Below are 27,200 nucleotides of genomic sequence, written 5' to 3'. Positions count from 1 at the left end.
TCTTCAAGCCAAACTGTTTCCAGAACCCAAACTACTTTAAAAAAGCAAAGCAAAGCAAAAAACCAGAAATCTCCTGGGGGTCCCCACCCCGTTCCCTAGTGTGAGCCCCTCCTGACATCTCAATCCACAGATGACAGTGGGGGAGACCGAGGCACAGGCGGACCCTGAACCCCGTGGCAGGTCACCGTGGTGGCCAGGAAGAGCCAGGGTTCCTGTGGGGGAGAAGCTGTCTGGCTCCTCACCTTAGAGAGCCACCTGGCCCCTGCACAGGACAGAGCTGATGGTGGCCCCACAGAGTTCGTGGGTTGGCTCCGGGGAACAGTGGTGGCAAGGATGGCCCTGTCCTTCTCCCCAGCCCAAGTGGCCGTCCACAGGGCAGCCCTCAGGCACAGGGGCCACATGTAGTTCCACCGACATGGATTTAGTGACCACAAGCGAAGCCCTCAGCCTTGGGTGATGCCTGGTGGGAATCCTGTGCCCAGAGGCCCTGGGGGCGGGGGTTCCACCCAGGACAGGGTGCACACAGCCACCCTCTCATAGAGCTGCAGTGAGTGTCCTTGGTGATGACCACAGCCACGGTGGGGAGGTAGGAATCTTGGGAGCCAAGAAAAGGCTTCAGGCTGCTCTTGACCCAGAATGGCGGGGGATGAGCCTGCCAGCCACGGCCCTGGTCACCCCTGCCTTCCTGTCCTAGGCAGCCCTGTCCTACTTGTGCAGAGAGTGACTTTGCCTTATCCTTTCCTGCAAGGAGGAGGAGGAGGAGTAGGAGAGGAGGAGGAGGAGCAGGAAGAGGAACAGGAGGAGGAGGAACAGGAGGAGGAGCAGCAGGAGGAGGAGCAGCAGGAGGAGGAGGAGCAGGAGGAACAGGAGGAGGAGCAGGAGGAGGGGAGGAGAAGGAGCAGGAGGAGTAGCAGGAGGAGGAGCAGCAGGAGGAGGAGGAGGAGCAGAAGGAGCAGGGGGAGGAACAGGGGAAGAGGTGCAGGGGAGGAGAAGCAGGGAAGGAGGAGCAGAGGAGGAGGAGGAGCAAGAGGAGCAGCGGGAGGAGCAGCAGGAGGAGTAGCAGGAGGAGGAGCAGCAGGAGGAGGAGGAGGAGGAGCAGAAGGAGGAGGGGGAGGAACAGGGGAAGAGGTGCAGGGGAGGAGAAGCAGGGAAGGAGGAGCAGGGGAGGAGGAGGAGCAAGAGGAGCAGGAGGAGGAGCAGCAGCAGGAGGAGGGGGAGGAAGAGGAGGAGCAGTGGGGACGGGCAGAGGCAGGAGCGACCAGAGGCAGGAGCGACCCATCCCTGAGGTCGGCAGTTTGGCCTCCGCTCAGCCGCAGCGGGGTCTGGTCGGAGTCCTGGTCCTGGGCACTCTCGCTCCCTGGCCCCGCCTGTGATAAAGATTGCCCTGTCCGTGTGACCCTGACCGCACTGCCCCTTGCCCAGCAGTGACTCACAGGCGTCGTCCCGCCCTGGGAGGCCCTGCCCTGTTGTGACCCTAAATACCTGTGGGCAGCAGGGGCAGACGGGCGGGGAGCCGGGTGCACCCAGGCCTGCGCCCGCCCACTCCGCCATCTGCCCGGCTGGCGGTGTAGACCTGGCCAGCAGCAGGAAGCAGAACTCCAGGCTTGCCACCCGCTCCTGCCTCCGCCACCCGCTAGGCCCAGGGTCCCAGGCAGAGGCAGACGCTGGCCACACAGAGCCTCAGTTTCCCTAAGGCGGCACTAACCAGACTGCTAAGCTTCCGGAAGTGCAGAGCTTTGGAAGTTAGGCTGTTTAACCCAACGGCAATTCCCCGACAGTGCCTGTCACTGGCAACCTAAAGGTGACAAAAGGCCACTGGATTCAGGGGACAACACATCCCAGCGTGTCCAACCTGACACCCTCTTTCCATTGCTTTTCTTTTCCTGTAAAACAGCACAGTCTTGGACCTAGCTGGGCGACACTGTAGCCACTGTATGTAAGAACTTCGTTTACTTTTCTTGTTCTGTTTTTTTAGATAAGGTCTTGCTATGTCACCCAGGCTGGCCCTTGAACTGTGTAGCCCAGTTAGCCTGGAACTCATGGTGATCCTCCTGCTTCAGCCTCCCAAGTGCTGGGATTATGGGCACACATCATTATGCCTGGTTATTTTTTAAAGTTTATGATAACATTTTTAAATGGAGGAGAAATACAGACAGGCCTCGAGTTGGACGTGACTGATGTAGAGGAAAGCTGGAAGCATAGCAGGTGGCCCTGCCCATGGGGGTCACCAGCATGACGGGCACGGCAGGGACTCGGCCAGCGGTTACATGCATGGTTTCCAAGGAGCTGTGGATAACCGGGGGGGGGGGGGGCAGGTGATGCCGCTGCCCCCATTCCACATGGAGGAACCTCAAGGTCACAGAAGGCCACCTGCAAGGTCACACAGGGCCACTCCACAAGGTCCCAGGCTGCACGTGGCAGGGTGGGGCAGTGGCTCTAGGTCTGGCCCCCCATTGCAACTCTTAAATCTTTCCCTCAGCTTGGAGTCCACGGGGTGGGAATAGCCCGCAGCTAGAGCTTAGTAAGCCTTTGGTATTTAATAATGTCGTATTCTTTAAACTTTTCTTTTCTGTTTTTTGAAACAGTCTCACTAGGTAGCCCAGACTAGCCTCTGACTTGTGGTGATCCTCCTGCCTCAGCCTCCCTAGCTCTGTGTCACAGAAGCTGATTGGGGCTCGGGCTTGCTGCTCCTTACAGTGTCAGGGCAGTGTCTGTCGGACTTGTGAGATGGCTGGGGTGAGGGGCTACTGTGTCTGCTCTGCGGGTGGGCAATGGTGACCTAAGGGGCAGGTTTCTCCCCAGCTGAGCCTGCATTAACTCCTGTGCTGTCAGTGCCCCAGGGTGGGTGTCCGCTGCCACAGCCAAGGAACTGTGACCCACTCGTGACATGGGGGCGGTGTCCACAGCGGGCCCCGGACACAGGGACCCTGCCAGGTACAGTGGGTTGGCACCCAAAGGTGCCCAACTGTGATGCTAGGTGCCGCCGTGAGCCCCCAGGAGAGAGGAACGCCAAGACCCGTCCCTGTGTGGGCAACGCCAGGAGAGCCCTAAACCCAAGAGCTTCACACCAAAGCAAGGCTGCATCCACGAGGGCCCAGGCCGTGGACGCTGGGTGCGGAGGAGGAGCTGGGGCCATCACTGGGGACGCGGAGAGGGAGATGGTGCCTGTGTGCCTCATTCATTTCGGGTTTTTTTTTCTTATGAAGATAAAGGCCAATGTGATACAAGACTGCCTCTTAGGAATTTCCACAATCCAAAAACCCTTCATCTTTCCATCAATCATAATTTCTCTCTCTGTGGAATTCAGCCTTGAAAAGGTGAAGGTGAACTTTGTATTAAAATGACACCCCAAGGTCATCCATAAAGCACCTCAAAAAAGCCAGATGTGGTGGCCCACACACACATACCTGTCATTTCAGTACTCAGAAGGCTGAGGCAAGAGGATCACCGTGAGTTTGAGGCCAGCCTGGGCCACTCTGTGAGTTCAAAGCCGGCCTGAACTACATATGAGACCCTGTGTCAACAAACAAACCAACAAACAAAACCCTAAACAAAAACACAACAAGAAAGGTGCAAGACCAGGCCACTCCATCCCCACAGCACAGGGCCTGCCTGGTGTTCTGGGCTGAATTTCTTGTCCCTCTTTCACCCTGGAAACCCAGCCACCAGCTCTCCTGTGGTGAAATCCAGAGGACAGGAGGAGCCCACAGCAGGAAGTCAGCGGGACAGCGCAGCACTGACCGAGGCACTGACCGCCTCTGCGGAGGAGAGAAGATACGGGCAGGCGAGTGGAAAACTCTGGAATTCTCAGAGCTGCGGCAGGAACGTCAGTGGAATTCACACCCTCGGTCCACCTCCCTCATTTCGGTGGAGGAGGGAGAAATTCTAGACTAGGAGATCATGGTTTTGGAGAAGCCCCAGTTTAATAATACCAAGAGCAGAAAACTATTTATAATCCAGACATTAGCAACTGGCAGAAACCTTACTTTCCACTTCTCTTTGATTTCGAACTGACAGTTTGGCAGCCCTGGCTATACTCGGGCCCCAAAATGCCACCATGTACCTCAGTGTGCAGAGATGTGTTAGAGAGACAGGCAGGGTGGGGCAGGTGATACACACCTGTCATCCCAGCACCCAGAGGCTGAGGCAGGAGGCTCACGGTGGGATCAAGACCAGCCTGAACTGCAGTGAGTGACAGCCTGTTTCAAAAAGACAAAAAACTAAATAAAAAACAAACAGGCATCACAGTAAAAGGCACAGGGCCAGCAAGGCCCTCCAAACCCTCCCTTCCACTTTGTGCCCTCATCCCGCTGTTCTTGCCGGTGTTGGAAGCAGTTCTGGAGTCTCCTTTCCTAAGTATTTTTGCAAAGTGTAATAAAAAGTTCACTGACTGCCGCTTCCCTGCACCGTCCAGCGGAAAGACAGCTCGTGAAAATACGATGCTGGGTCCTGGTCCACTTCAGTCACCGGATCTGAAACCTCAAGACTTCCAGTTCCTCCCCAGAGTCACAAGGACCGCAAAAGGGGAACATTTAAAACAGGTTTAGGACATCCAGGTCACCAGGACAGTGACACCCAGGAGAGAGAACACCAGAGCTGCCCAAGAAGTGACCAGGATGGTGGGACGTGTGTGCGAAGTGAGGGGGAAGAGTTTGTGGGGATGCAGGGCAACGTGGCTTTTACTGCAACAAATTAAAAAAAAAAAACACTGAGCATTCCCCCCGGAGCAGACCTGTCACACCTCCTGTCTCTACATAGTCAAGGGCTCCAGCTAATCTGAAGCACAGAATGGTCCACACAGAATGGTCCACATAGAACGGTCCACATACAACAGTCCACACAAAACGATCCACATAGAATACCACCCTTCACGACGAATGTACAATTTACACAAGGTCTTCTCCCTCACTGCATTTGCAAACTGTAGCTGGCAGTGCACAGAAGTCCTGAGGAGCACGGGATGGGAGCGAGACACCTTTGGTCCCGCTTTTCGTTCCTTGTTGTGAGATTTCACTGTGCAGTTCAGGCTGACCTCAGATTTGCAGTGATCCTCCTGCTTCAGCCTCTTGAGTGCTGGGATGGCAGGCGTTTCCCTCATACCCAGCTCCCTAATTTTGAGGTGATGTGGGTGACTTTCCCTGGAGCACGAGGGACAGGATAAGTGCAGAGGAACTGAGCGGGGCGCCTGGGTCAGACGGTGAATTCTCCCATGGACACTGGAGGAGCACCTGCCCTGTCACCTGTGGGTGGCTCGGGCCAACCTGTGCCCCCGTGGGGTGGAAGGAAGGGAAGATGCAGGGGGGAGATGTCAGCGCTACAGTGCCAGGATGTGCATTTGCCCTGGATTTGCATGGCCGGCCGTGGCGAGGCCTCTGCTCCCGTGTGCGGTATGGGACACCGCAGAGCCCACGCCTGAGGGACTGACCATGAGACCCCTGAATCCGAATCCCAACCTGAAAAGGGACCTGGAATTTGCTGGAAGAAGGCTGTGCTGACCCAGATTCAGTGGAAACCCCTGGCCTCTGGGAGACACGGAGGCTGAGGAGGGGACCCGCTGGCACCTTTAGCCTGCGCCATGCCAGTCCGACCACCCCCAGGAGCAGGTGCCGGTGAGCTCATTCCTCCATTTCCTGCAGGTGACAATGATGTCCCTCATTCCATACCTGAGGTCACCGCAGGGGACCCCACATCCACTGCTGCTTTTGTCTTGTTCCCGAGGGGCCCACATCGGCCAGCAAAGACCACACATCCCTCTGTGACCCAGGAGTCCCCACTGAGCCCTTCTATGTGCAATGGACTTCCTAGTGCTGGGAGCACCTAGCATGCACCAGGCAGTACTGAGCATGCTCCCGTGCAACCACAGTGAGTGGTGTTAATGGCACCCCAAGAGTTGCCCTCCCCTACCCCACCAAAGAATGGAGGATGAAGACGAAGATATCCACACGCGGCCATGGGTACCTCTGGCAGTTTCCTAGAAATAAGATCCATTTGTTGGTTTGTTTTTGAGATGAGTCTCACTGTGCAGTCCAGGCTGGCCTTGAACTCACTATGTAGCTCAGGCTGGTCTCAATCCTCCTGCCTCAGCCTCCCTTGTGCCGGGATGACAGGCATGCACTGTGGTGCCCAGCTTCAGTCCTTTGATTAGGAGAGGACTGAGGGTTGCCCCTGGCTAGCGCACGTTGCGCTGCTGCTTTAGGATCTCACTCCACGCCATTTACAGCGCAGGCACCTGGAGGCCACTCTGGCTGCCTGGAGACACACTGTGCTTTTATGTGGGAGCTCACCTTGTAGACCTGACCACGGAAGGGTGCAGCTCTGCATACTGGCACAGCCCAGTCCGTACCTGTTTGCTTTTTTAATTTCTCCAAGCAGATTTCAGCCTCCAACCCATAGAAAGGCAAATCTGCACCCTTCTTTTCGTCTTTTTGAGACAGGGTGCAGTTCAGGCTGGCTTTGAGTTCACCTTGAAGCCTAGGCTGGTCTCGAACTTGCAATGATCCTCCTGCTTCAGCCTCCTGGGTGCTGGGATAGAGGAGTGCGTCACAACGCTTGACAAAACTAATTTTATTACCTGGGTTTTTTTTTTTTTTTTTTTTTGGTACCAGGAGTTGAACTCAGGACTTGCACCTGCCAGGCGGTGCTTATGCCTCTGAGCTCTGTCCCGGCCTGCAGCCCGGGAAGACAGTCACACTGAATCCTCTGTGTCCACAGTCAACCTCTCCCTTGCATACCCGCAGGAGGGAGAAGGGCAGCCCTGCCTCAGCCTGTGAGAGCATTCAACTTTAATCTGGACCAGTTCCCCAATCTCCCTGAGATCTGGGGTGAATGTGAGCCTCGATCCACAGTGCTCAGGTTCCCTTCCGCCCCAGATTTAGCTCACTTGAGACTGAAAGGATTTCAGCTGGAGTCCTCAGGGGAACAAAAGCCTCCTGCTTCTCTCCTCTGCAGTGATTTCTCCCCCGCAGGAGCTCAGTGAAGGCCTGAGGTGCTGCCATGTTAGGGTCCCCCCCATGGAGCAGCGCTGGATGGGGTGATCCTCTGCACACAGGTGCAAGAGTCCTGACTGCTCAGCCAGGTCCCAAACTTCTTTCTCCAAAGTCAACGGTGGGAGCCCCAGGCCCAACGTAGGGCCTGGCCCGTGGGGCGGTGGCAGCGCGTTCTACAGAAAATTGGCCCCAACACCGTTGGTCCGCAGCCACTAAGGAATCTGAAAAGCCAAGTAGTTTCCCAGCTACTCTGAGAGGCCCAGAAAAAGTCCTCTCGGGGACTCATCCTTCCTCGGAGAGTAAAAGTCCCAGAGTCTGCGCCCCGGCTGGCTGCAAGGGGTGACAGTGATTCCAGGAAACGCTCAGCTGCGAGCAGACAGAAACCTTTCCTGTCTCAGGACGGCAACCAGACGCTCACAGCTAAGCATGTTTATGATGCCCAATAAAATGACACAATAAACCAAACATTTACCCGACGCTAGAAATGATTTTCAAGAGGGACTTGGCAGGAAGCAGAGGCACCTTGGAAGTGAGCTTGGGCGCAGTCCTGCCACCCTCTCCTCAGCCCCAATCTACTACTCAGACAGGAAAATCGGGGGGGGGGGGGGAGGCTCTCACAGCACCTGGCAGGCCACTTCCGGGTCTGCATCGGCCAGGCTTCTCCTGGGGTCCAGGGAAGCGGACACGTGCTTCCCAGGACCCGAGGAGCCCCACCTTTGGTTCACTCCCAGCAGAGCATGCAGAAGCCACAGCCTTGGCAGCTAGGTTTGGCCCCACATAAGGACCAGGGTGGCTGCAAACCAGAGGGGCTAGGCAGGGGCCCGCACGGTCACCAAGGTGCTGGGGGCTGAAGGTGCTGGACAGACCTAGCTACTGCCACAACGTCAAGGCTGGTGGACTTGGCCGGAGCCGGACTTTGCAAGCATCTCTGACCGAGATAAACAAACCTAGCAAAACCTGACTGCTAAGGCTCACTGCAAAGGAGCTGGCATTGAACTCCAGGCCTTTCAAGGTTGGAATGTGGGTGTTCCCCATCCCCCAAAACAACAACAAAATCCTTCAACAGGAAGTCAGTGAGCAGAATTGGTTTTGAGGAGCGCTTACAGACACACATTATTCTGTACATGTCAGCTTCACCAGGGTAAAAAAGCAGGAAAGGGGCCCCATGAACTCGGTATCTCATTTGTCTACATTTCCTTCTGGGCTCTCCAAAACACATTACAAAATTTTAAGCTAATTATGTAATTATAATTGTAATAATGCGGTATAACTTGCACGCCAGCTTCCCCCCATTTAATCTGTAACAGGCTTCAGGTAGTACTGATTTTTTAAAATTTCTAATAAGAAAGGAAAATGTAATGGAGCCCTAGGAGAATTCATTCGTTGAATATATTAATATCACCATCCCTTTCACACTCGAAAGACACAGAGAGGCTGCCTAATTATGGTGTTCTCTGTGCCACTGCTATTTGGCAGGCTTTTAAAATGACCGAGCCATTTCAGATTTGGGGGAAATGTGAAAATTTCACGGAGCTGTTTTCATGATCTAAAAATAGTGCCAGGCTCCCAACAGAAGCTTCAGAGAAGTGATTTAATGTGAATATTTGCCGAGCTTGGTGGACCACAGGCCAGGTTCGGGAGCCCAGTTCGAAACACTCTGCCTAGATTGACTCGCTTATTCCTCACAGCTTCTAGTGGGGGTACGGGGCAGGGTAGGGGGTGACAAAATCACTGGTCCACAGTGGACACCCCCAGGACGAGGCCCCGGAGGTGTCACTACACAGCCACCCTCAGGAGTAAACCACCCAAGACTGATTCCACCCAGACCTCCTCACCTTCCAGCGCAGTATCACAGGCAGGAAGCAGCCCCCATGAACACCCTGCCCGGACAGTTACTGTAAATCATCACATACACACCCCAAGGGCTCCGGGTCACTCAGGGACATTTAGGAGAAATCTGGAGTCATCAGGGGCTGAGCCAGGGTCCTGATGAGCATAATTCTGCGTGCATGGGGTGCATTATCTCTCTCTCTCTGTCTCTGTCTCTCTCTCTCTCTCTCACACACACACACACACACACACACACACACACACAAAATAATAAATAAAAAGAGTGATGACACAGATGCTTGGAAAGGGTTTGGGTTAAAAATGGAAGCTTTTTTTTTTTAATTTTGCAAATTTTAGCAATGAGTCAATGGCGTGACGTGCAGATTCCCTGAATGAACTGAATGCCCACTCTTGCCAGAATTCAAAAATAAAGCAGAGACGCCCACTGGGTCCGGCCATCCTCAGGGCTTATCTGCTGGCCTCTGAGAGTGCCAGGAGAATGACCCGACACCCTGGGGCCACATGGTTCACACCTTAATTAAAGTCAGACCTAGGCCAATAAACAGGACTACCTGAAACACAATTTCTCTCCTGAATTTAAAAGACAGTGAACCATTTCAGACTCCCTGGCTGGGCTTCAGCACCCAAAGCAAAAACTAGGAATAATTATGATGCTCTGTGGTGGTGAATATCACACTCAGCCACACACACATTCACACTCACGTGCATCGAGGACTGTATTTTTAAATTTAAAACTGCCCTTTCTTTCATTCCAAGCTTTCAAGCTGCCATTTTAGAATTTATCCAGCACTCTGCCCATCGGGCCGGCCCGATAAATAAAATATCTAATCACTTTGCACATTAACTGTGGTTGAGATCCAGCCAGATTGCTCTAGGAAGATGGTGTAACAGGCTTTTATTAAAATGCTAGAGATAGAGACAGCTAGAGCCCTCATCCTACACATCAGCCTTAAAGAGACTAAAATGCACAACCGAAACCACTGTCCATGGACTTTGCAAAAAACAGAGTCGGTAACATTTCACCACTTACCCTTCCACTTAGGCTGGAGAGGAGCAAAACCCCAACCAAAGGCAACACCACTGGGAGTCCAAGCCCGTCAATGACTTAACTCTACAAAGTACCTGTTTTCCTGCTGGGGAGGGACACGCAACTGGTGTCAGTTGACCTTGGCTCGAGTTTTTCCACTCACAACCTGTCGCGCCACGGTGACAAGTGACAACATGGCCTTGCCCGAGAGCTCGTTTTTCAAGTAGGATGGGAAGAAGGTTCCTACCCAGCGAGCGCTCGGTCCCATCTCTGCAGTCTCGTGAAACATGGATTTCCATTTTCACGTCTTTCTAGACAAATCTGAGCGCCCCGGCACCATGCTGGGGTCCCTGCACAGTGACTCGGCAGCAGTTTTGGGGTTGAAAGCAGGATTTCCCAGTGCTGGAAATCTGGCCCGGGCCTCTGATCCCCAAGTCCTCTCAGCCTTGAAGTCTGCTCCAGACTTCGCTGGTTTTAGGAACCCTGTGCGCCAGCCCCGCGCTAGCTCCTGGGACAGAGGCCTTGCTAATGTACGCAGAACCAGCTCCCAACTCCAAAGCGGCTGCTCGGGCACCAGCAGGGCTCAGCCAAGTCTTTCAGGGCGGCTTCCTGGTCCCCAGCGACGATCGATCTTGCGCCCCGATCCGGGCCGAAGACCCCAGGGCGCAACCCGCAGACCCGGCAGTCGCGGAGACCCACCGCACGCACCGCATCCGGCCAGGTCGCGGCCGCCCGGGGAAGCAGGCGGCGTCCTCGGGACGGCAGGGGGCGGGGAGGAAGCAACGCGGAGCCCGGCCGGCTCCCCAGCGCGCAGTCCCGGCGGCTCCCGCTTGGCGCAGCCCTGGAGGCGGCGCGTGGGCGCAAGCACCGCGCTCCCCGGATCCCCGCGGCGGCCACTTGTTTGTGCGCAACCCCGATACCCGCCCAGGGCGGCCGGCAGGCCCGGCGCGTCCCCCACCCCCACGCCAGAAGTTTCTCCCGAGCCCACGGGCGGCACCAGGCTTCCCTCCCGAAGTTGGGAACGGCCGGAGCCGAGCGCGCACGACACCCGGGGAAGGGACGACCGGGGCGGGGACGCTTTGGCGGAGGCGCCCGAAGTGAAAAGGAAAGAAACCGCCCGGGTCTTCGGAAGGGACCCGCGCGTGCCGCGATCTCCGCCTCCCACCCGCGATCGCGGCCGCCGCCAGGGGCGCGCGGGGGCTCAGGGCCTCCCGGGAGGGGCGTGGCGCGCGCGGGTGCCCGGGGCCCCGGTGTGGGGACCCCGGGGCGTGGGAGCCTCGGGGACCTCCCGACCCCCTGCTGCCAGCTCCCAGCCGCCCGCGCACTCACTCACCTGGCGCGGGGCGCGAGTCGTGGGGTCGCCGCTGCTGTCTCCGCGGGCTGGGCCTCTCCGGATCCGATCCTCTCAGCCCGCCCGACCCGACCCGATCCGAGCCGATCCTCTGGCCCCGCCCCGTCGGCCCCGCCCCGGCCCCGCCCCCAGGGCCCGAGGCGCGGCGTTCAAGGCCCCGGCCCGCGCCCGACCCTACCCCGGCGGCCCGGACGCGCCGCGCTAGGCCCCGCCCACGTCAGGCTCAGCTCCAGAGATTTCCCAGGAATACAGTCCGGGGCCTCTGAAAGCGCCCTGAGCCACAAGTGTGCCCGCGAGTGAGTATAGTTGGGCTTCCTGCCGCTCTGCCCCCCGCGGGAATTGGGGTTTCGCGAGGCCCAGAACTTGGCCGATACCCAGGAATTAATTGGATTTGCTTGGTCGTTTCTGGATGGATTTGGGGTTGGGATGGAAGAGCAGCTTTTACTTCCAAGCTTCTTACTATTCATAAGTCATTCAACAAACGGTATTGAGCACCTGCTTTGGAGCCAGCGTGGAAGTAAAGGTGACGGGGACACCCGAGCCCACGGGAGGAGACTGTGGAGAGAGGCTCTCTAGAAGCTCTAGAAAGAGCACAGCAAGTGGAGGAACAGAAATCTCACTGCTCCACACACTTCCGGACTGTGCCAAGCATCAGCTTTCTGCCAGAGAGCCGGTGCTAACAGGTGAGGACAGGCTGGTCGCTGGAGCCAGAGCGGCCCTGGCGTCGGAGCCACGGGTGGCTGAGGCTCGGGCCGGGATTAGGGCTTTGCCTGCTTTGTGGCTGCTGGGCTCTTTGGGAGCACTGGCCAGCAGGTGCTTGGCCCTGCGTGTCTGTGTCTGAGCCTCGGTCCTCCTGCCCTTTCCAGCTTTAGGAGAAAAACTTGGCTGAGGAGTCGGGGGCTGCACCCCACCTATGCCAGCGGCAGAGCCTGATCCTGAACCGGCGCACTGAGCTGCCGAGTGGGGCCGCTGCCAGGGCCTGCACAGTATGGGCAGTGATGCAGTGACGGCCGCTGCCCACAGCTGAAGAGTGGCCCAGGGAAACTCTTAACGGCCGAGTGGCTCTGGTGGGGACCGTGGGAAACAGGGTCGTCTCTCTCGAACATCCCTGTGGTTTATTTGGTTTATTTGATTTTTCTCGTGGACCGTTTCCAGGGATCTTGGATGAAAATCCTGGCCTATGGCAAGTTGAGGTAAGAGACAGCTGGTCCGCTCCACTGTATCTCTAGACCGTACATTCAGAATCTTCGGGGTCAACCAACAGCAGGTGGAAACCGGTTTTGAAAAACAGAGGTGGGCACGGAACAAGTATGAATGTTTTACCGTCATCAGTTTAGCAGGTCCCATGCACCACATCAGCCAGAAGAGTCACCTTCTCAGGAGGGAGGGTGTGTGCAGACCCAGGGGAAGGCGGGGTCCTGTAGACTCCGCCCCACCTCCCAGGGCAGGGCAGTTCAGAGCCCAGGACTAGATGGCCACCGAGGACTCTGCACCCGGCAGCTGGAAAGGATGGAGCCACACAGAATAACAAGAGCTAACATTTAACCAGAGCTTCCTGCGGGGCAGATGTTGCTGCAGGCGCTCTGCATGTGTGAGCCTCCTGTCTTCCCGGAGATCAGGCCGCGGGCCTCACTGGAGCATAGGGAAGAGAAGCCCATGCCGAGAGTGACAGAGCCAGGATTTCACGCCCAGATCCTCGTGCTTCCTGAGGTCCAGGACTCGTCCTCCACCTCCCAATGGCCACACCTCCTGCCTTTTGCTGTTGTTTTTTCCCCCCTTTTTGGTGGATTTGCTTCTGTCTCTTCTTGTGGTAGTTACGTCACCCCTGGGGTCAGGGACTCTGCTGCTGAGCATTGGTCTCTTGTGCAAGGACTGGCCTGGCTCTGTTAGTTGCTGGCACCTTGGCCACATCCCCTGGAACCCTGTCACCAGTTGGGGTACCAGGTTCCAGATGTGCCTGCTGCCTGTCACACCTGTGTGTCCCAGAGTGCCACCTTCAGCTGCAGGAAGTGTGAGGACAGCTGGAGGCTCTGTGTCCTCCGGCCTTCCACCTAGGTTTCAGGTGACAGGTGAGCATGCAGGTGACAAGCAGGTGACATTATTCCAGCTTCTTTGCCCCAGCTCAGGACTCTGCGCTGACCACAGGGCTTCTCACATGGACGGGCCAAACTCCTGCCTTCTTCTCGGGCCTTGGCTTGACCTCTCTTGCTTTCCAGTCCCACTTCCCATGTCCCTGTCCTTTCTTCCTGGGACCTGCAGCCTGATGTGTGAGGCCCAGTACAGAGTGAATGGTCATAAATTATTGGAGAATTTTGAAGTGGCTGGCCCAAGAATTCCACCTGCCTGGAATACGTGGGCCTGCCGCTGGGTGTCTTCTCTGGGCTCGGGCTGATGTAATGCTGATTCAAGTGGAAACCAGCCGGGCAGGCCACATGGAGATGCACCCTGTGCCTTGGTGGGCCGCCCGCAGGATGGTGTCAGGTCCAGCTGCACAGAATGAGCATTAGCGGCACAGGAGGCCCGGTGTTGCAGACTGAGTTGGTTAGAAATATTATAGGCAGTGAGACAGGGCTGGGTCCTCAAAGGAGCCAGAGCAGATACCTTAGGACTGTGGGGGAGACAGACACCTCCTGCTGTGGGCTAGGCCTCAAGACAAAGGATCAAACAAATGCATCCACAGCCTAAAGCCTGATATTCTAATTAGTTCCCTATTACCCTGAGAAAGTAATCCCATCCCACTAGGGGAAAAGTTACAGCTCTAAGAATGCCGCTCCGTATGTAACTTGCTTTCCCATTTGTCCCCAACTTAATTTTACCTGAACTACTAATCTTATTGGCTAACTATAGTTCTGTCCCACCTTATGCCCATCTGCCTTGTGAGCTCCCACTTTTCCCCACCTTGAACTCATCTCACCTCATGGTTTTACTCTATAAAATCCCTGGAAAAGACAGTCTTGCCCAACCCGCTCAGGACCCCTTCTGTCTCTCTCAGACAGAAGCTTTCTTTCTCTCAATAAATATATTCTACTGTTTAACCTCCGTTGTTCCTAAAATTCATTCTTTGATTTTAGAGAGCATGAACTCGCAGAGGTAAGGACCCCAGAATGGTGGGCTCCTGCTGGGGCTTTGGACACTTGCACCTCCACCCCCCATGGGACTGGAAGAAGGGGCAGAGTGGTTCCCCAGGCAGGGCCTAGCAGCCCCGGTGGCCAGGCCGGGAGTCGGCAGGGAGTCCTGCGTCAGCTCTGCCTGGGCACCTGGGATAAGCTCCCAGCATGCCCTGCAGCCAGACGACCTCCCACATCCCCTGGGTCGGGTGGCCAGGGTGGTGACGCACGGCTGCCCTTCAGTGGACCTGACCTGGCCTCCCGGCGTGGCGTGACGGTAACCCAGTGTCCTGTCCCTTCCGGATGCTACAAGCCGGTTAGGTTCCTGGTTTTCTTTCTCCAGGTTTCCTCCCCTTTTTGTGTTCTGACTCTGCGTTTTCCCCCCTCCTCCTTCGGGGGCGCTTGAAACAAACACAAACCATATGAAAGCCCCGTCCCCAGCAGAGGACGTTTCATCCAGGCTTGGCCACTGACAAGCTCTCACTTCTGGCCTCGAAAGGACGGGGTTCTAACAGGCAGTGAAACCTCACCGAAGTGGCTTTCCCCACCCTCAGCCCCTGTGAAGTCTCCCTGGGTCGGTGCAGTTCCTGCATGAACGTGAACGCACTGGGACCTGACTCAGTCTGGGCACCAACACCCGACTACAGTGAGAAGCAGAGAGGGCAGGAAGGGGTGAAGAAGCAAGGGTTCAGCTGGTCTCTGGGTGCCCAGGTGTCCACACCCCTCAGGACACCATGCCCAGGATGACCACCACCACTGTGGTCACTGGGGACTCCACTGGTCCTGCCTGGACCTCACCGGTCTAAACCTGCCCTGGGAGTGACGGAGAGCCGTCTCCTCCTGAGTCTGTGGCCACCTGGGCTGGGGTTTCTCAAACTGGTTTTTCTGCTCCGTCAGAGGCTGCCTTGTCGTGTCCCATGCAGCAGGGAGCTCAGGAAAGGATCCCAGGCTTGGAAATCCCCAGGGAGCCTGCTGAGACAGGAAAGGCCAAGGGCAGGAGCTGGGAGGACCCATGGAGGCGGACCAGAGGGCGGGTCCTCTATGGCTGGAGCCTGGTGGGAGTGGTTCAGGCAGATTCTAACTCTGGATGGGGTTTCCTAGCTGGAGCTGATGCTCCTTTGGGATGCTTAATAGTTGACTTCATCGGAGGATTTGTGGAGTTTTCTGCTTTATGACCAAGAGGCGCAGAATTTGTGGGTACTGTTGTCAGTATATGAGAAGTCAAGCCCAAGGCTCAGCACCTGAGCCCCCAGCTAGCCAGTGGGGACGCAGGGGGTCCCCAGGGAAAGCAAGTCACGTGTGTGGCTGGGAGCAGTGCACCCCACGAAAGCAGACAGACATCAGAGTGAGACCAACCACAGGACAGATGCCCGAGTGTCAGAGTGTCAGAGCTCAGGGAGGTTTCCCGTGCGAGTGTGAAGAGCCTTGTACAGGTATTTCTTCACATCTGCCACGTTTGGTGAAGTATCAATAATGACTTTCTGGAGGTGGCGGTGATACAGGGGAATGGAACTCCCAACCTGCTAGATGTCTGGGATGTGTTAATGTTCTCTAAAATCAAAGAATGAATTTTAGGAACAGCAGAGGTTAAGAGCAGAATATATTTATGGAGAGAAAGAAAGTTTCTGTCAGAGAGAGACAGAGAGACAGACTGACAGACAGACAGACAGAAGGGGGTCCTGAGCGGGTTGCTGGGGTCTCTGTCTTTCCTAGGGACTTTTATAGAGCAAAACCACAAAGTGAGGTGGGTCCAAAGTGGGAGAAAACAGAACTTTCGAGGTGGGCATGAGGTGGGACAGAACTATGGTTAACAGTAAGATTAATTCTCAGGTAAAGTTGATTAAATCAGGAACAAGTGGGGAAGCGGTCAGGCAGAGAGCAGCCATGCTTAACAGCAGTGACTCTTTCCGAGGGGTTGGAATGGTGGCTCCTGGCTTCCTCAGAGTGATAGAGAACTATGTAGAATATCAATCCTTAGGACTGAGATTTGTTTATTCTTTTGTCTTGAGGTCTGGCCCACAGCAGGAGGTGTATGTCTCCCCCACAGCTGCAAGGTGTCTGGGCTTCTGCCCCGGGGACCTAGCCCTCTCTGACTGCCAGTAACATTTCTAAGTCAGCTGCTTGTAACAGTGGGATTTCAGGTACCCAGCATTTTATACCAGTAGCTTTTTAATTATTATTTTATTTATTTTTTGCTGTAGCTTTTCTGTGAAATCATGTGCATTTTTAATGTCATGTATGCATCTTTTTGAATATTATACAATGAATTCAAAGGGTATTGTGTAGGTCAGGTCAGGAGTCGGTGAATTCTGGCCACAGAGGCAAAGCGCTGCCTGTTTTTATGAAGTTTTATTGGAACACAGCCACAGTCATCATGCACCTATGGTCTATGAGAACTTCTGCTTGACAAGAAAAGAACAGGACCGGACAGGACAGACAGCTGTGATGGGCCACAGCCTAAAGTACGTATCAGTGTCTCTAAGAAGATGTGTGGCAATCTCTAGGGTGGACAGTTGGACCGGAAAACATTTTCAGTGTGCAAATTGCAGCTGCATTTGACCTGTGCTTAAGATTTCAGTATCTGTCAGTTTTTATATTTGAAAATAGTGGTGTCTGCTTATGGTAAAGGCCTTTGGGTTCTGAGGAGGGGTTATAGGAAGGGATGGAAGTGAGGTGTTAGGGGCCATACACTGTGTGAACTTGAACAGTTTAGAAGTTTAAGAGACACTCAGCAGGGAGCCAGGGTTCTTACTTTGTAAATATTCTCAACCTATGCAAGAAGAAGCAGGAGATTTTGTGAGTGCTACAACCACCCTGTGGTGAAAGGGTTACGGGGTGGCCTGTGTACAATACAAGGGAGGAGAAGAGGCTTACTCTGCCCCTTTTGCCCTGGCTGAGTTTGCTGGCTGCTGCCTTGAAGTATTGTCCCTGTGCCACTCCACCCTGCCTTGGAGCCAGCTGATTATGGACTAAAACCTCCACAAACTGTGAGCTAAAGAAACCTTTCCTTCCTTCATTTTGGGTGTCTGGTATTTTGTCCCAGCAATGAGAGAAAACTAAGACATGAGGACACTCACACTTGGGTGGCCAAAGTCTCAGTGTGGAAAGCCTGCCCTGCCCTTGCAGCTCTGTCCCTCCTCCTGCAGTACAGTGTCCACTTAGGTGCTATGGCGCTTGAGGGAGGACTGCTGGGAGGACTGAGGCTCGCCTCCGCTGGCTTGAGTGTGTCCGACACAGTGGCGGGAAAGTCTGGGGCACAGTGGTCCTTGGGAGGAGAGGAAGGGAGCGAGATTGCTCCCAGAGGGGAGCCCAGGAGCCAGTGGGACAGTCACTGCCTTCCTGTCCCTCCGTCACATCTCACATCAGGCCCCATAGCCTCCAGGCCTCAGTGGGGCCCGGGAGGTTTGCTGTGTCATACCCACACTGCCCAGCCTTGAAGCTGCCACATGCCTTAGGGTCACCAACACCAGTCTGAGCGACGCTGGGCACTCACGCATCTCTGAAACTTAGTCCAGAGCATTGGACTTGGGCCCTGGTAGAAAACGTGCTTGGATACCAGGAAGTTAAATGTATCTGCAGACCGTTCCTGCCCAGTGCCCATTTAGCTCTTTCCTGAAGAAAAGATTGATCGGGCATGGTCGAACTGGCCAGCAGCAGTCTGTGAGGTGACAGCTGGCTGCACTGGCCGGGGATGGGACCTCAGCTCCTGCACCTGCTCCAGGGAGGAAAGCGTTTATTACCCCTGGCCTCTGATAACACAGCTGCTTCTTTGTAGCCGTGGATACCGTGAGCCTGGAAATCGCCTCGCCCGACACCCCAGCCCCCAGCGTCCACAGGGTTTCTTCTGAGCATGGGCGAATCTCAAAATTATTCTTCTGCTGAGGTTTCCTTTTTCTATTCCAGGATTCCAGTGTTCCGGTGTGTTAGAGTTCGGAAATCTTGGGTGATTGTTATGCAGTTATCCAGATAGTGTTTTAAAATAAAACTTGGGGTCATTTCTTGTCTGTGGATCGTATCTTGAGATGACCAAGCACGGGTGACACATTTGAATTCTGAAGGTACTAAAGGTGCCTCCGCAGAAGTGTCCACCTCGAGAGGTCAGGCCTGCGCAGGCCTCCCCGGGCTCTTCCCATGTTCCTGGCTTTCCAGGGGGGGTCGCGCATCCTTCCGGACAGAGTCACCCCTGGCCTGAGGATCAGCTCGGCTGACTATCTCCTTACAGAGGCCTGCTGGACTCTGCTGGGTAATTTTGTCCTCCTATGAATAATTTGGAACTTTATTCTGGAATAAACTTGGTTGGAAACTGGTTAATCCTCTCAGATCTTGTTTTATTTGGCAGGATTGTGGCTGATTTTCTCTCTGTCAGTGGGATCTGCATGGATGCAGCCCACACTGAGGTTTTCCAGCCCATCTCCCTCACCTCTGCGCCCCGGGCCTCCTCCATCCCTGGGCTACTCCTCACGTGCACCCTCTTTCTGGTTTGCAGTCCTGTGACTCCTGCTCAATCTCCCCAAGCCCGCTCAGGCTCCTCCCAAGTCCTCCTCTGTGCTCTGGCCAGGAAATTCCCTCCAGGGGTGCTGTGGGGTTCAGCCCCTCTTCTGGCCATCTCTCCCACTCTCAGGGATTCCTGTCCTTTCGCCAGTATTTTAGAGAAGATCATCTGTTGCACTTTTCTTGGCTTGGGTGCTTCCGGTAGGAGGGGAAACTGTTCCTGTCCTTCATCCCACGGCTTTCCTCACCCTGCGCCATTCGGGGGGCTCGTACTGCTCCCTCGCTGTGACCTAGTACCCAGGCGACAAGGTCCTCCAGGACAGTGACCATGTCTGCTGCCTGCTGCAGTGTCCCAGGGCCTCTTGCGCTGCCTGACACAGCGCAGTGCTCACTGAATACAGGACGAGTGAACAATGGCTCCAAGCCGGACCAGGACCAGAGTGGGGGAAGCCTGGAGCGCTCAGCGGAGAAATGAAGCGACAGCTCTGTTTCTGAAGCGAGAGGACGTGGGTCAGGTCTGTTCCTTCGCGGGGTGAGGGCCTACAGGGCTCCAGCTGGCAGCATGGCCTCGGCCACTCGTGGGTGAATCTGCCGGAGCTCTTGGTTGGCGAGGCCACGCTCTTGGATTCCACTGGAGATTCGTAGTCTCTGCTGCTTGCGAATTGCTTTGCACACGGAATTCTGTGTCTCACGGTGGAGTCCTTACCCTGTCCTCTCTTCCTACGAGGGAGGCTTGGGGACCAGGGCTCTGCTCTGCTGTTCACGGTAGCACAGGTGCTCTTCTTGCCCAAGACAGACCTGGGTGTTGCCCCAGCAACACCTTTTGGGTTTTTTGGATCTATAGTTTTTATTAGTGCATGTTAGCCATGCATGAAGGTCACGGTCGTGCGGAGAAGGTGCACCCGTACCGATACATTTTCATGCTTTTTTCCATTCCTCTCTCCTCCCTTCACTCTTCTTCTCCCCATTTACAAAAGCTACGTTTGTGTTTTTCCTTCCACTCTTTTTAATCCCTTTTTCTTTCCTTTCCTCCCCTCTCCCGATTTCCAATCTTTCAGCTGTTTAACTGGTCTGAGAGGTGGACATAAGAGATGGACAGTGTTCTTACAAATCTTCACTGACAAACCTTCTCCGCTGTAGCTGGACTGTGTCAGGAACTGCAGCTGACTGACTCTTTAGCCTTCCTCAGTGCTTTCGCTGGGGCTGAGGAGGCGTGCAATCAAACCTGTTTCCCACCGCACTCCAATCCAGAAGCCCCGAGCTGCCCCAGAGGGCGCCCGCATGCAGCCCTGGCTCCTCCAGAATGAGCAAGACCTCGGGCCTGCAGAGGTCTCCCAGGGAAACACTTCCACGGGGGCTGGTGGGACGCACATGGTTTTCCATGTGGGTACAGGTTCAGCCCACGCCAGTTCAGCTGGAGTTCGGGCGGAGCCTTCCAGTCCCCCCAACTCGGGGCATGGACTTTGGAGGGACAGGTCTCTCTGCCACTGCTGGCTGTGTGTGCTCAGTCTTCTTCGAGGCACCTGGGATCCGCAGGTCTTCTGAAAAATACGAGGCCCTGTCACCAGGTGGATGGGCGGAGAAAGGATGTGCATAAGAAAGTTCAGCCATTCAACAGACACCAAGCAGCACTGACAGAAGACAACCTTCTCCCCAGGACTGCTGGCTTGGCCTCCCCAGCTGACCCAGAGTGGCCAGGACCCCTGGAGCTGCCCCGGGTGGGGTCTGTGTTTCGTGCCCAGTGCGTGTGCCCCCATGAGAACAGCAGGTGGTTGTGGGAAGCTGCGGGCTGGGGCCAGCGCACCTGGGTCACAGCTGTGGCTGAGCCCTGGCTCCAGCTGTGCCTGTATCAGAGCCCCAGCTGGTGTCCAGAGCACCGGATGTCGGTGAGCTGGGGCACAGTTGTTTGTTGGGTTTCTGTCCTCTGCACCAGGATGGATCCGGAATGACGCAGTGCAGGTCTGCCAGTCACTCACAGCAGCGCTTCGGCCAGTTGCATTTCTCCGTTGGTAACCTGGGCTTCCGGCAGCCCTTCTTCTGTTGGATGGACTCTCTTCAGTCTTCCGCTATTTGCTTCGCCCTGTGCCTGTCCCGGGTCCCTCCGGTTCTCGGCCTCCCAGCCGGGTCTTTGTTCACTGCACCCTTAGAACACAGGTGCAGCGCTGGGCGTCTGTTTCCGTCTCTCTGCACCATGCGGTTAAGGGAGACGCGGCTGCAGGTGACAGCCATCTACTGCATCTGCATGCTAAAACCTAGAAGGAAGGGTTTTTGATGCTTTTGGATGTAAAGAAGCGATAGATGTTAGGGTGATAGAAACTTATGCGGGGTGATGGGACCCCGTGGTGGTGAATGTTTAAGCAAAACTTACCGCAGTAACAGACATCTTGCTAAAAATGGTGGCATTAAGAGGTGAAAGGAGGGGATTACTCTGAAGGCTGTAACAGCAACATGTCAATTACTGTAACAATTTCTTTAAATAGTTAATGGGCTTCTTATTTTATTGGTTTTGTTTTTGTTCTTTTTGGTACCGGGGATCAAACTCAGGACCTCATGCTTGCCAGGCAGGCACGGGTGCCACCGAGCTAAATCCCTGGCCTCACTGTACTCGTGATCACCTTATTGCTCAGTTGTTTACGGCAGTTTCTATTAAATAGAAGCATCCCCCGGGGCCGCCTGCCTTAGTCACCGGACCTGGCACCATGAGATCTTGGCTCCTCTACAGTCAAGGTGGTCTGAGAGGGAAGCGCTGTGAATGGATCAGGGATGTGGAGGCAGCGGGGACAGTGCAGATAAAGACCGTCAGAGGAGAGGGCGCCAGGGCCACGGTGGAACCTGGCCGGCACATAGGACGGTGTGTCCCAAGTGAGGGTGGGATTTTAGGGCGCTCGGGGCAATGTGGTTTTTCCCACACACACTGTGGACAATGGGAACGTTTCCCTCTGACCTCACCACAGCGGAGGCCTCGCTGGCCCGTTGTGAGAGCAGCCTCCTGGTTCCTAAGGTGTCTTCACTTGGAGTAGTGAGATACCCCAAAAGGGGATCAGGTGCTCACCCCGGTGGGGAGACGAGCCTGCCTCAGCTTCCCAAGTCTGTTCCTGCCGCTGGGATATGCACTGACCTTTCGGGTTGTCCCCCGTCCCGTCTCCCTGATTCTTAGGAACTGTGCCGTCTTTCTCTGTGTCTCTGCTTGGATGGGGTGTGGGGAAGAGTAGAGGTTGGCCTGCACTCGGTCACCTTTATCAGTCACGGGCCAGCAACTCCTGGAGGCATGAAGTGCTGGCGTGGCAGGTAGAGGGTGGCAGCCCGCATGGAGGTGGTGACAGTTTCTGGTTTCCCCTAGCAGCCTTTGCGCATGGCCAGGGCTGAGAATAAGACCGCAGAGCTGAGCAGAGGCCCCAGTGCCTCCAAGCCTGGCTCTCGCGCGCTCCCCCATCCTCTGTGCCTTCTCCCGGCCCTCTGGCTCCTTAGAACGCCTCTCTCTTCTCCTCCACCTCACCTTTTCTTTCTGTTCTTTTACTTCTATGGAACTTCATGCTTTCTCTTCAAGAAAAGAGAATATTTTAGATTAAATTTTTAGCTGTTACATACATCTAGATCATAATTTATAAAAGAATTTGAAAGAAAGCATTGGAAGGAAATGTGAGGCCCACTGGCTGCTGCTTTGTCTGCAGCCCTACTGTGTGAGCTCAGCTCTGAGAACTTCCCACACACTTACTGGAATCTCTGTTCCAGCCCTACAGGGTGAGCTCCACTTACAGACATCTGGTCTACCAAGCTATTTACTCGATGCTAGACTTCAACAGAAGGCTGGTCTCAAAAGAAATGAATACAGTCATAAAATCAAATCTCAGGGCCTGATATGGCTAAGTGCTGGGAATTCCTGAGGCCACCAAATCATGCTGTGCTCAGGTCCTTTATATAGGGTGGTATCACCTTAGCAAGACACCACACGCATGCATTTCCCATCCACTTTAGACCGTCTCTTGCATGTCACGGCTGTCAGCCTGTGCCCACTGATGCAGTGTCAATGCTGTGGAAATCCTTGCTGTGCTGTAGTGCTGATGGGATCATGGCAGGAGGCGGGCATGGTGGCTCTGTAATTCCAGCACTTGGGAAGCTGAGGCAGGAGGATCCCCATGAATCCCAGGCCAGCCTGGGCAACATAGTGAGACCCCATCTCCAAGAACTGGAGATGATAATGATGATAATGATGATGATAAAGAATGACAAGAAAATGTTTGTCCGCCTCCAGTGCAGATTCAGTTTTAAAAACGTTTTGCTCAGGGGGCTGAGCCTCTGGAGGAGAGGCTGTGGCCGTGGAGCGTATTTGTGGCTTCCTGGTTATTTATTAGAAGCTCATGTGTGCCTTTCTAAGAGTTTGAAGTACAGCTTGGGCTGGGAACCTCTGAGGTGTAACTAAGGTCCATGGCCAAGAAGAGGACAGACAAGCAGATGGATCTGATGGCCAGGCAGGAGTGCCCTGAGGCCAGGCTCTGGCAATCACATGTGGCCCTGAGGTGGCGCGATGGTTCTGGTCCTAGATGTAATCAGGGGACAGTGGAGAGGGGGTGACTGGTGTCACCCATGTGGCTAGGGCCCAGCGAGCTGGACGGAAAGCTGCCCAGAGTGATGGGAGTGCTCAGGCACCTGTCCCCTGGAGTCCAGGGAAGGGAGATGAAATGGGAAAGCTCGAGAGGACACAGGTGGCAGCAGGTGGCCCATAGCCAGTGGCCAATGTGGCTCAGACACAGCCACGGGATTAGCACCTGCTCATTCCCTCCTTGGGACAGCGTCACAGAGCCGTGTCCTCCCTCCTGGAAACTGAGGTGTCCTCTTTTCTGGGTTGACATGGAAATGTGAGAATTAAAAATAGGTTCACTTTTCAAACCTGCTATTTAGTAGAGAAAAAAATGCTCATATTTCAAGCACTGCCTATTGCTGGTTCTGTAAAGTCAAGACCGTGTCATCCTTTTACTCAGTCACGCTCACCTGGAGTTTTAAATACGATTTATGATTCACTTTGATATTTTTCTCCTATTTCATCTTTTACACCAATCCTGGATTTTGCCTACTCAGTGGGTAGGATTTTGAGTTGCTAACGGCTCAAGGATCTTGAACTTGGAAAACACTGATCCACAAGGTCTGTTCACATACTCCTTTTTTTTTGGTTATTTTGAAACAAGGTTTCATTATGTATCCCAGGCTGGCCTTGAACTCACTGTGTAGTCCAGGCTGGCCTCAGACTCGTGGTGACCCTCCTGTCTCAGCCTCCTGAGCGTTGGGATTCCAGGTGGGTGTCACCACACCTGGCCTGCAGGTTACGTCTGTGGACCTTTGTTTAGACACAAAACAAGTATCAGGACCTAGACTGAAAGGAGTGACTCAGACTAAGACATGGGATCGGAAAAACTGCAGAAATACTACTGCTGAAGGGCCTTCTCCTTGAGTGCAGACAGCGGAGGCAGCCCGGCCATGTTGGCGGCTGCAGCAGGTGGGGTGCGGGCCCATCTGCCTCTTACCAAGCAGAACTGACCTTACACCAGGGGGAGCTGTCTCTGTCCTGGCTCTCTGGAGATCCCTGATGTCTGGGTACCACGGGGGTAGTTGTATGCTGCTGCCACAGCCAGCTTTGGAGGTGGCGACTGTTTTAGCAAGCAGTGGAGCCTGGAGCCACCAAAACCCTTCGGGAAGAAAAAAAATGTGGAGTGAATCCTTCCTCTCTCTGCAGGTGCAGCTGACTTCTGCAGGACACAGGGACAGCCAGCACCGCGTCAGGGGACAGCATCGGGGAGATGTGAAGTGAACTCCAACGGGCTCCTTGATTCCACCCTGGCCGTGGTCCCATGTCCTGTGCCCGGAGCTGCCGCCCTGAAGGTGCGATGAGACTTTCTTCACTGGAAATTTTATTAAGATGAAACATTTTGTTCTTACGTAGTCTTAAGAAACAGCACAGGAAGGTGCCCTGCCTCAGTTTCTCCTGCTGGTAACATTGTGCAAGAGTCTAGCATGGTCTGGGACTGGGCGCAAGACGGAGAGTAAAGACGGAGAGTAAAGTCCCCCTCTCTGGGGTCCCGAGCGCTGGCCTTTGCAGCCCCACCCTAAAGGCCCAAACCCCTAGAGAGCATGGCCTCCTCGTTTCATAGCTGTGCTGTCTTGAAAGGTGTCATTTAGATGGGATCATAAGTTGCATGACCTGTAGAGACTGGGGTTTTCCCCCCTAGCATAACTCTCTAGAGATCCATTCAACTCAAGTCTGTGGTTCATTCTTCTCCTGTCCTCATCAGTGTTCCATGGCACTGGTCTCTAGCATTTAAATCCACACCCACCATGCAGACTGTTTGCATTTTCTGACCGATGTCATTAAGCTACTGTAAATGAACATTTGTGTACATGCTATGGATTAAAAATTGGTGGTTAACAACGCAGGCTGAATTAAATCAGCATGGTGCTGAGCGTAGGTGATCCACCTGAGGAAAGTTGCCAGCATAAATGGAGAGGTGGAAAAGATGAGTTAGGCGTTGTGGGTTTCTCTAAGTGTTGCTGTTTGAGCTGCTGGTTCCCCTGGAGGAGCTTGTCATGCTGGCTTCCCCAATGTGAGTTCAACCACTGTCATCGGAGGAGCTTGGGACCTTGTTGGTGAGGTGGCAGTGGTTCACTTTAGGGAGCTCTGGTCCTTACATTGAGCATCGCTTCCTGGCTCCGGAGGGGAAGACGTGTACTTCTTGGTCTCCAGGATGAACTCGTTATGCTGGTTTCCTGGCATGTATTCTACTGTGCTTATCATTGGAGGAGCTTGGGGCCTCCGTGTCACTGAGGATGGCTGTGGTGCTTTCAGGGCAGCCCTGGTCTTTGTTGTGAGTGTGACTTCTTGGCTCCAGTGTAGAACCCTCATCCCACAGCTCCTTCACCCCAGTGGCATGGACTTCCTGGCTTTTACCACTGACCTTTGGGCCTTCCCAGCACAGATCCATAAAACAGACTGGCCTGAGTCCTTCTAGTGGGCTCTAGATCTCCAGCTGGACTCGTGGGAGGCATTGTCGTGGGCTCTGGGTCTTCATCTGGACTCATGCAGGACATTGCTGTGGGATCCAGGGCCTTGGCTGAATATTCTGAGTCTTTAGTGTTGTGGACAGATTTCCGCACTTTCATTGTTAACTCTGGATGACCATCGTAAAGAATATTATTTCAATTGTACTTTGAGTCAGGGTCAGTTATCCAGGGTGTCTGAGAACTCGGAATCCCCCTGCCTCAGCCTCCTGAGTGCACTGCCACACTTGGTTGTGTACAGGCTTTGAGCATCAGTCTTTTCTCTGGCTTCAGCAGTGGCACATAGAACCGTTTCCCAGGGTGGCTTGGCCATGGTGGGTTGGCACCAGCGAGATGGTGAAGGCAGAGCACTCATCTCTGCAGTGGTGTTTGTCACCACCATGGTTTATTACAGCCCTCCTGACAGAGGGTAGTAATATGTCACTGTGTTTTACTTATGTACCTATTTACTTGATGACAGGGTCTCACCGTGCAGATTCAGGCTGGCCTTGAGCTCACTTTGCAGCCCATGTTGATCTTGAACTCTCAGTGATCCTCCTGCCTCAGCCTCCCAAGTGCTGGGATGACAGGCATGCGACACCACGCCCAGCTTTTGTCACTGTGTTTTAAATTCACATCTGTCTAGTGGCCGACAGTGCCGGACACCCCCTCATGGTCCTATTCACCGTCCACATGTTCTCTTTGGGGAAGCGACCGTAGCATATTTAATAAGCTACCTGATGAAATAGCACAGGACGGGACTCCCTGAGTCATTATATTGATCGGAATCAGAAGCTTCCTCCACCCTTCAGAAACACCCGGTGTGATCTCTGTGCTGGGCACGAGGGACCACAGGACAGCCCAGCAGCTCTGGTGTCTCCTTCATGGAGCTTAAAGCCTTGAAATGAGCGGGGAACTGGAAAACTTAAACAAAAAACTCAATGCAGAAAGGTGTTTAAAACAAGCGCACAAAGGAACACACTCTGAAAGAAGACAACAGGAGTCCAGATGTCATAAAAATCACCCTGGAGGGAGAGACGAGGGAGCAAAAGAACCGAGACACGTTCTGTCCATGGACCACCTGCCCACAGTGGCTGGAACTGGGTACTGCGAGTGGGTGCTAAGAGAAATAAAAATTGAAAACAAAAAACAGTGTCCGAGACTTAATTTACATTAAAATCCACTTGGGATTTCCAAGCTGTGTCTGGAAAGCAAGCAGAGGAGCCAGGACTGCCAGCTTGGGAAAGCAGCAGGTGTAAAGGTCCTGGGGCAGGGAAGGGCGTGCATGCTGTGAAACCCGATAGAAAGGTGAGTGGGCTGGACCGCAGAGGAGGAGTGGAGGGCGGTGGGCGAGGGACAGG

The 27,200-nt window shown here is 54.5% G+C and overlaps 2 protein-coding genes across 6 annotated transcripts in view; one reads left to right on the top strand and one right to left on the bottom strand.

The window, feature by feature from the left end:
- Gng12 (G protein subunit gamma 12) overlaps positions 1–11,336 on the bottom strand; it is a 52,336-nt gene extending 41,000 nt beyond the window's left edge. The window contains exon 1 of one of the 3 annotated variants that reach the window (XM_003478823.5): positions 11,198–11,336. Coding sequence is in view for 1 of the 3 variants with exons in the window: in XM_013142960.3 (XP_012998414.2) it covers positions 9,960–10,163 (204 nt within the window). In the remaining 2 variants the exon portion in view is untranslated. Of the gene's footprint in view, positions 1–9,959; positions 10,370–11,197 lie in introns of those variants that run through there. The other 2 variants (XM_013142961.3, XM_013142960.3) reach the window with 2 other exon arrangements.
- Positions 10,203–26,965, top strand: LOC134478168 (basic proline-rich protein-like). 3 transcript variants are annotated; one of them, XM_063258631.1, is made up of 3 exons: positions 10,203–11,898; positions 24,542–24,687; positions 26,321–26,965. In XM_063258631.1, exon 1 carries the CDS (start codon positions 10,203–10,205, stop codon positions 11,418–11,420), a length of 1,218 nt encoding a protein of 405 aa, XP_063114701.1. In that variant the 3' UTR covers positions 11,421–11,898; positions 24,542–24,687; positions 26,321–26,965. The 3 variants fall into 3 exon arrangements, with proteins under 3 accessions (XP_063114701.1, XP_063114694.1, XP_063114696.1); XM_063258624.1 differs by lacking the exons at positions 24,542–24,687; positions 26,321–26,965 and adding an exon at positions 12,371–14,250; XM_063258626.1 differs by lacking the exons at positions 24,542–24,687; positions 26,321–26,965 and adding an exon at positions 12,082–14,250.
- The last annotated feature ends 235 nt before the right edge of the window (positions 26,966–27,200 follow it).

Source organism: Cavia porcellus, unplaced genomic scaffold (assembly GCF_034190915.1).
Source record: "Cavia porcellus strain 051 isolate PalLab524CR breed Dunkin Hartley unplaced genomic scaffold, mCavPor4.1 scaffold_1, whole genome shotgun sequence".
NCBI classification, from domain to species: domain Eukaryota; kingdom Metazoa; phylum Chordata; class Mammalia; order Rodentia; family Caviidae; genus Cavia; species Cavia porcellus.
This window is presented reverse-complemented; position numbering and strand designations above follow the sequence as displayed.

Excerpts from the sequence above, each read along its gene's own strand:
- LOC134478168 (XM_063258631.1), top strand. The coding sequence starts at position 10,203 with ATGCTGGGGTCCCTGCACAGTGACTCGGCAGCAGTTTTGGGGTTGAAA.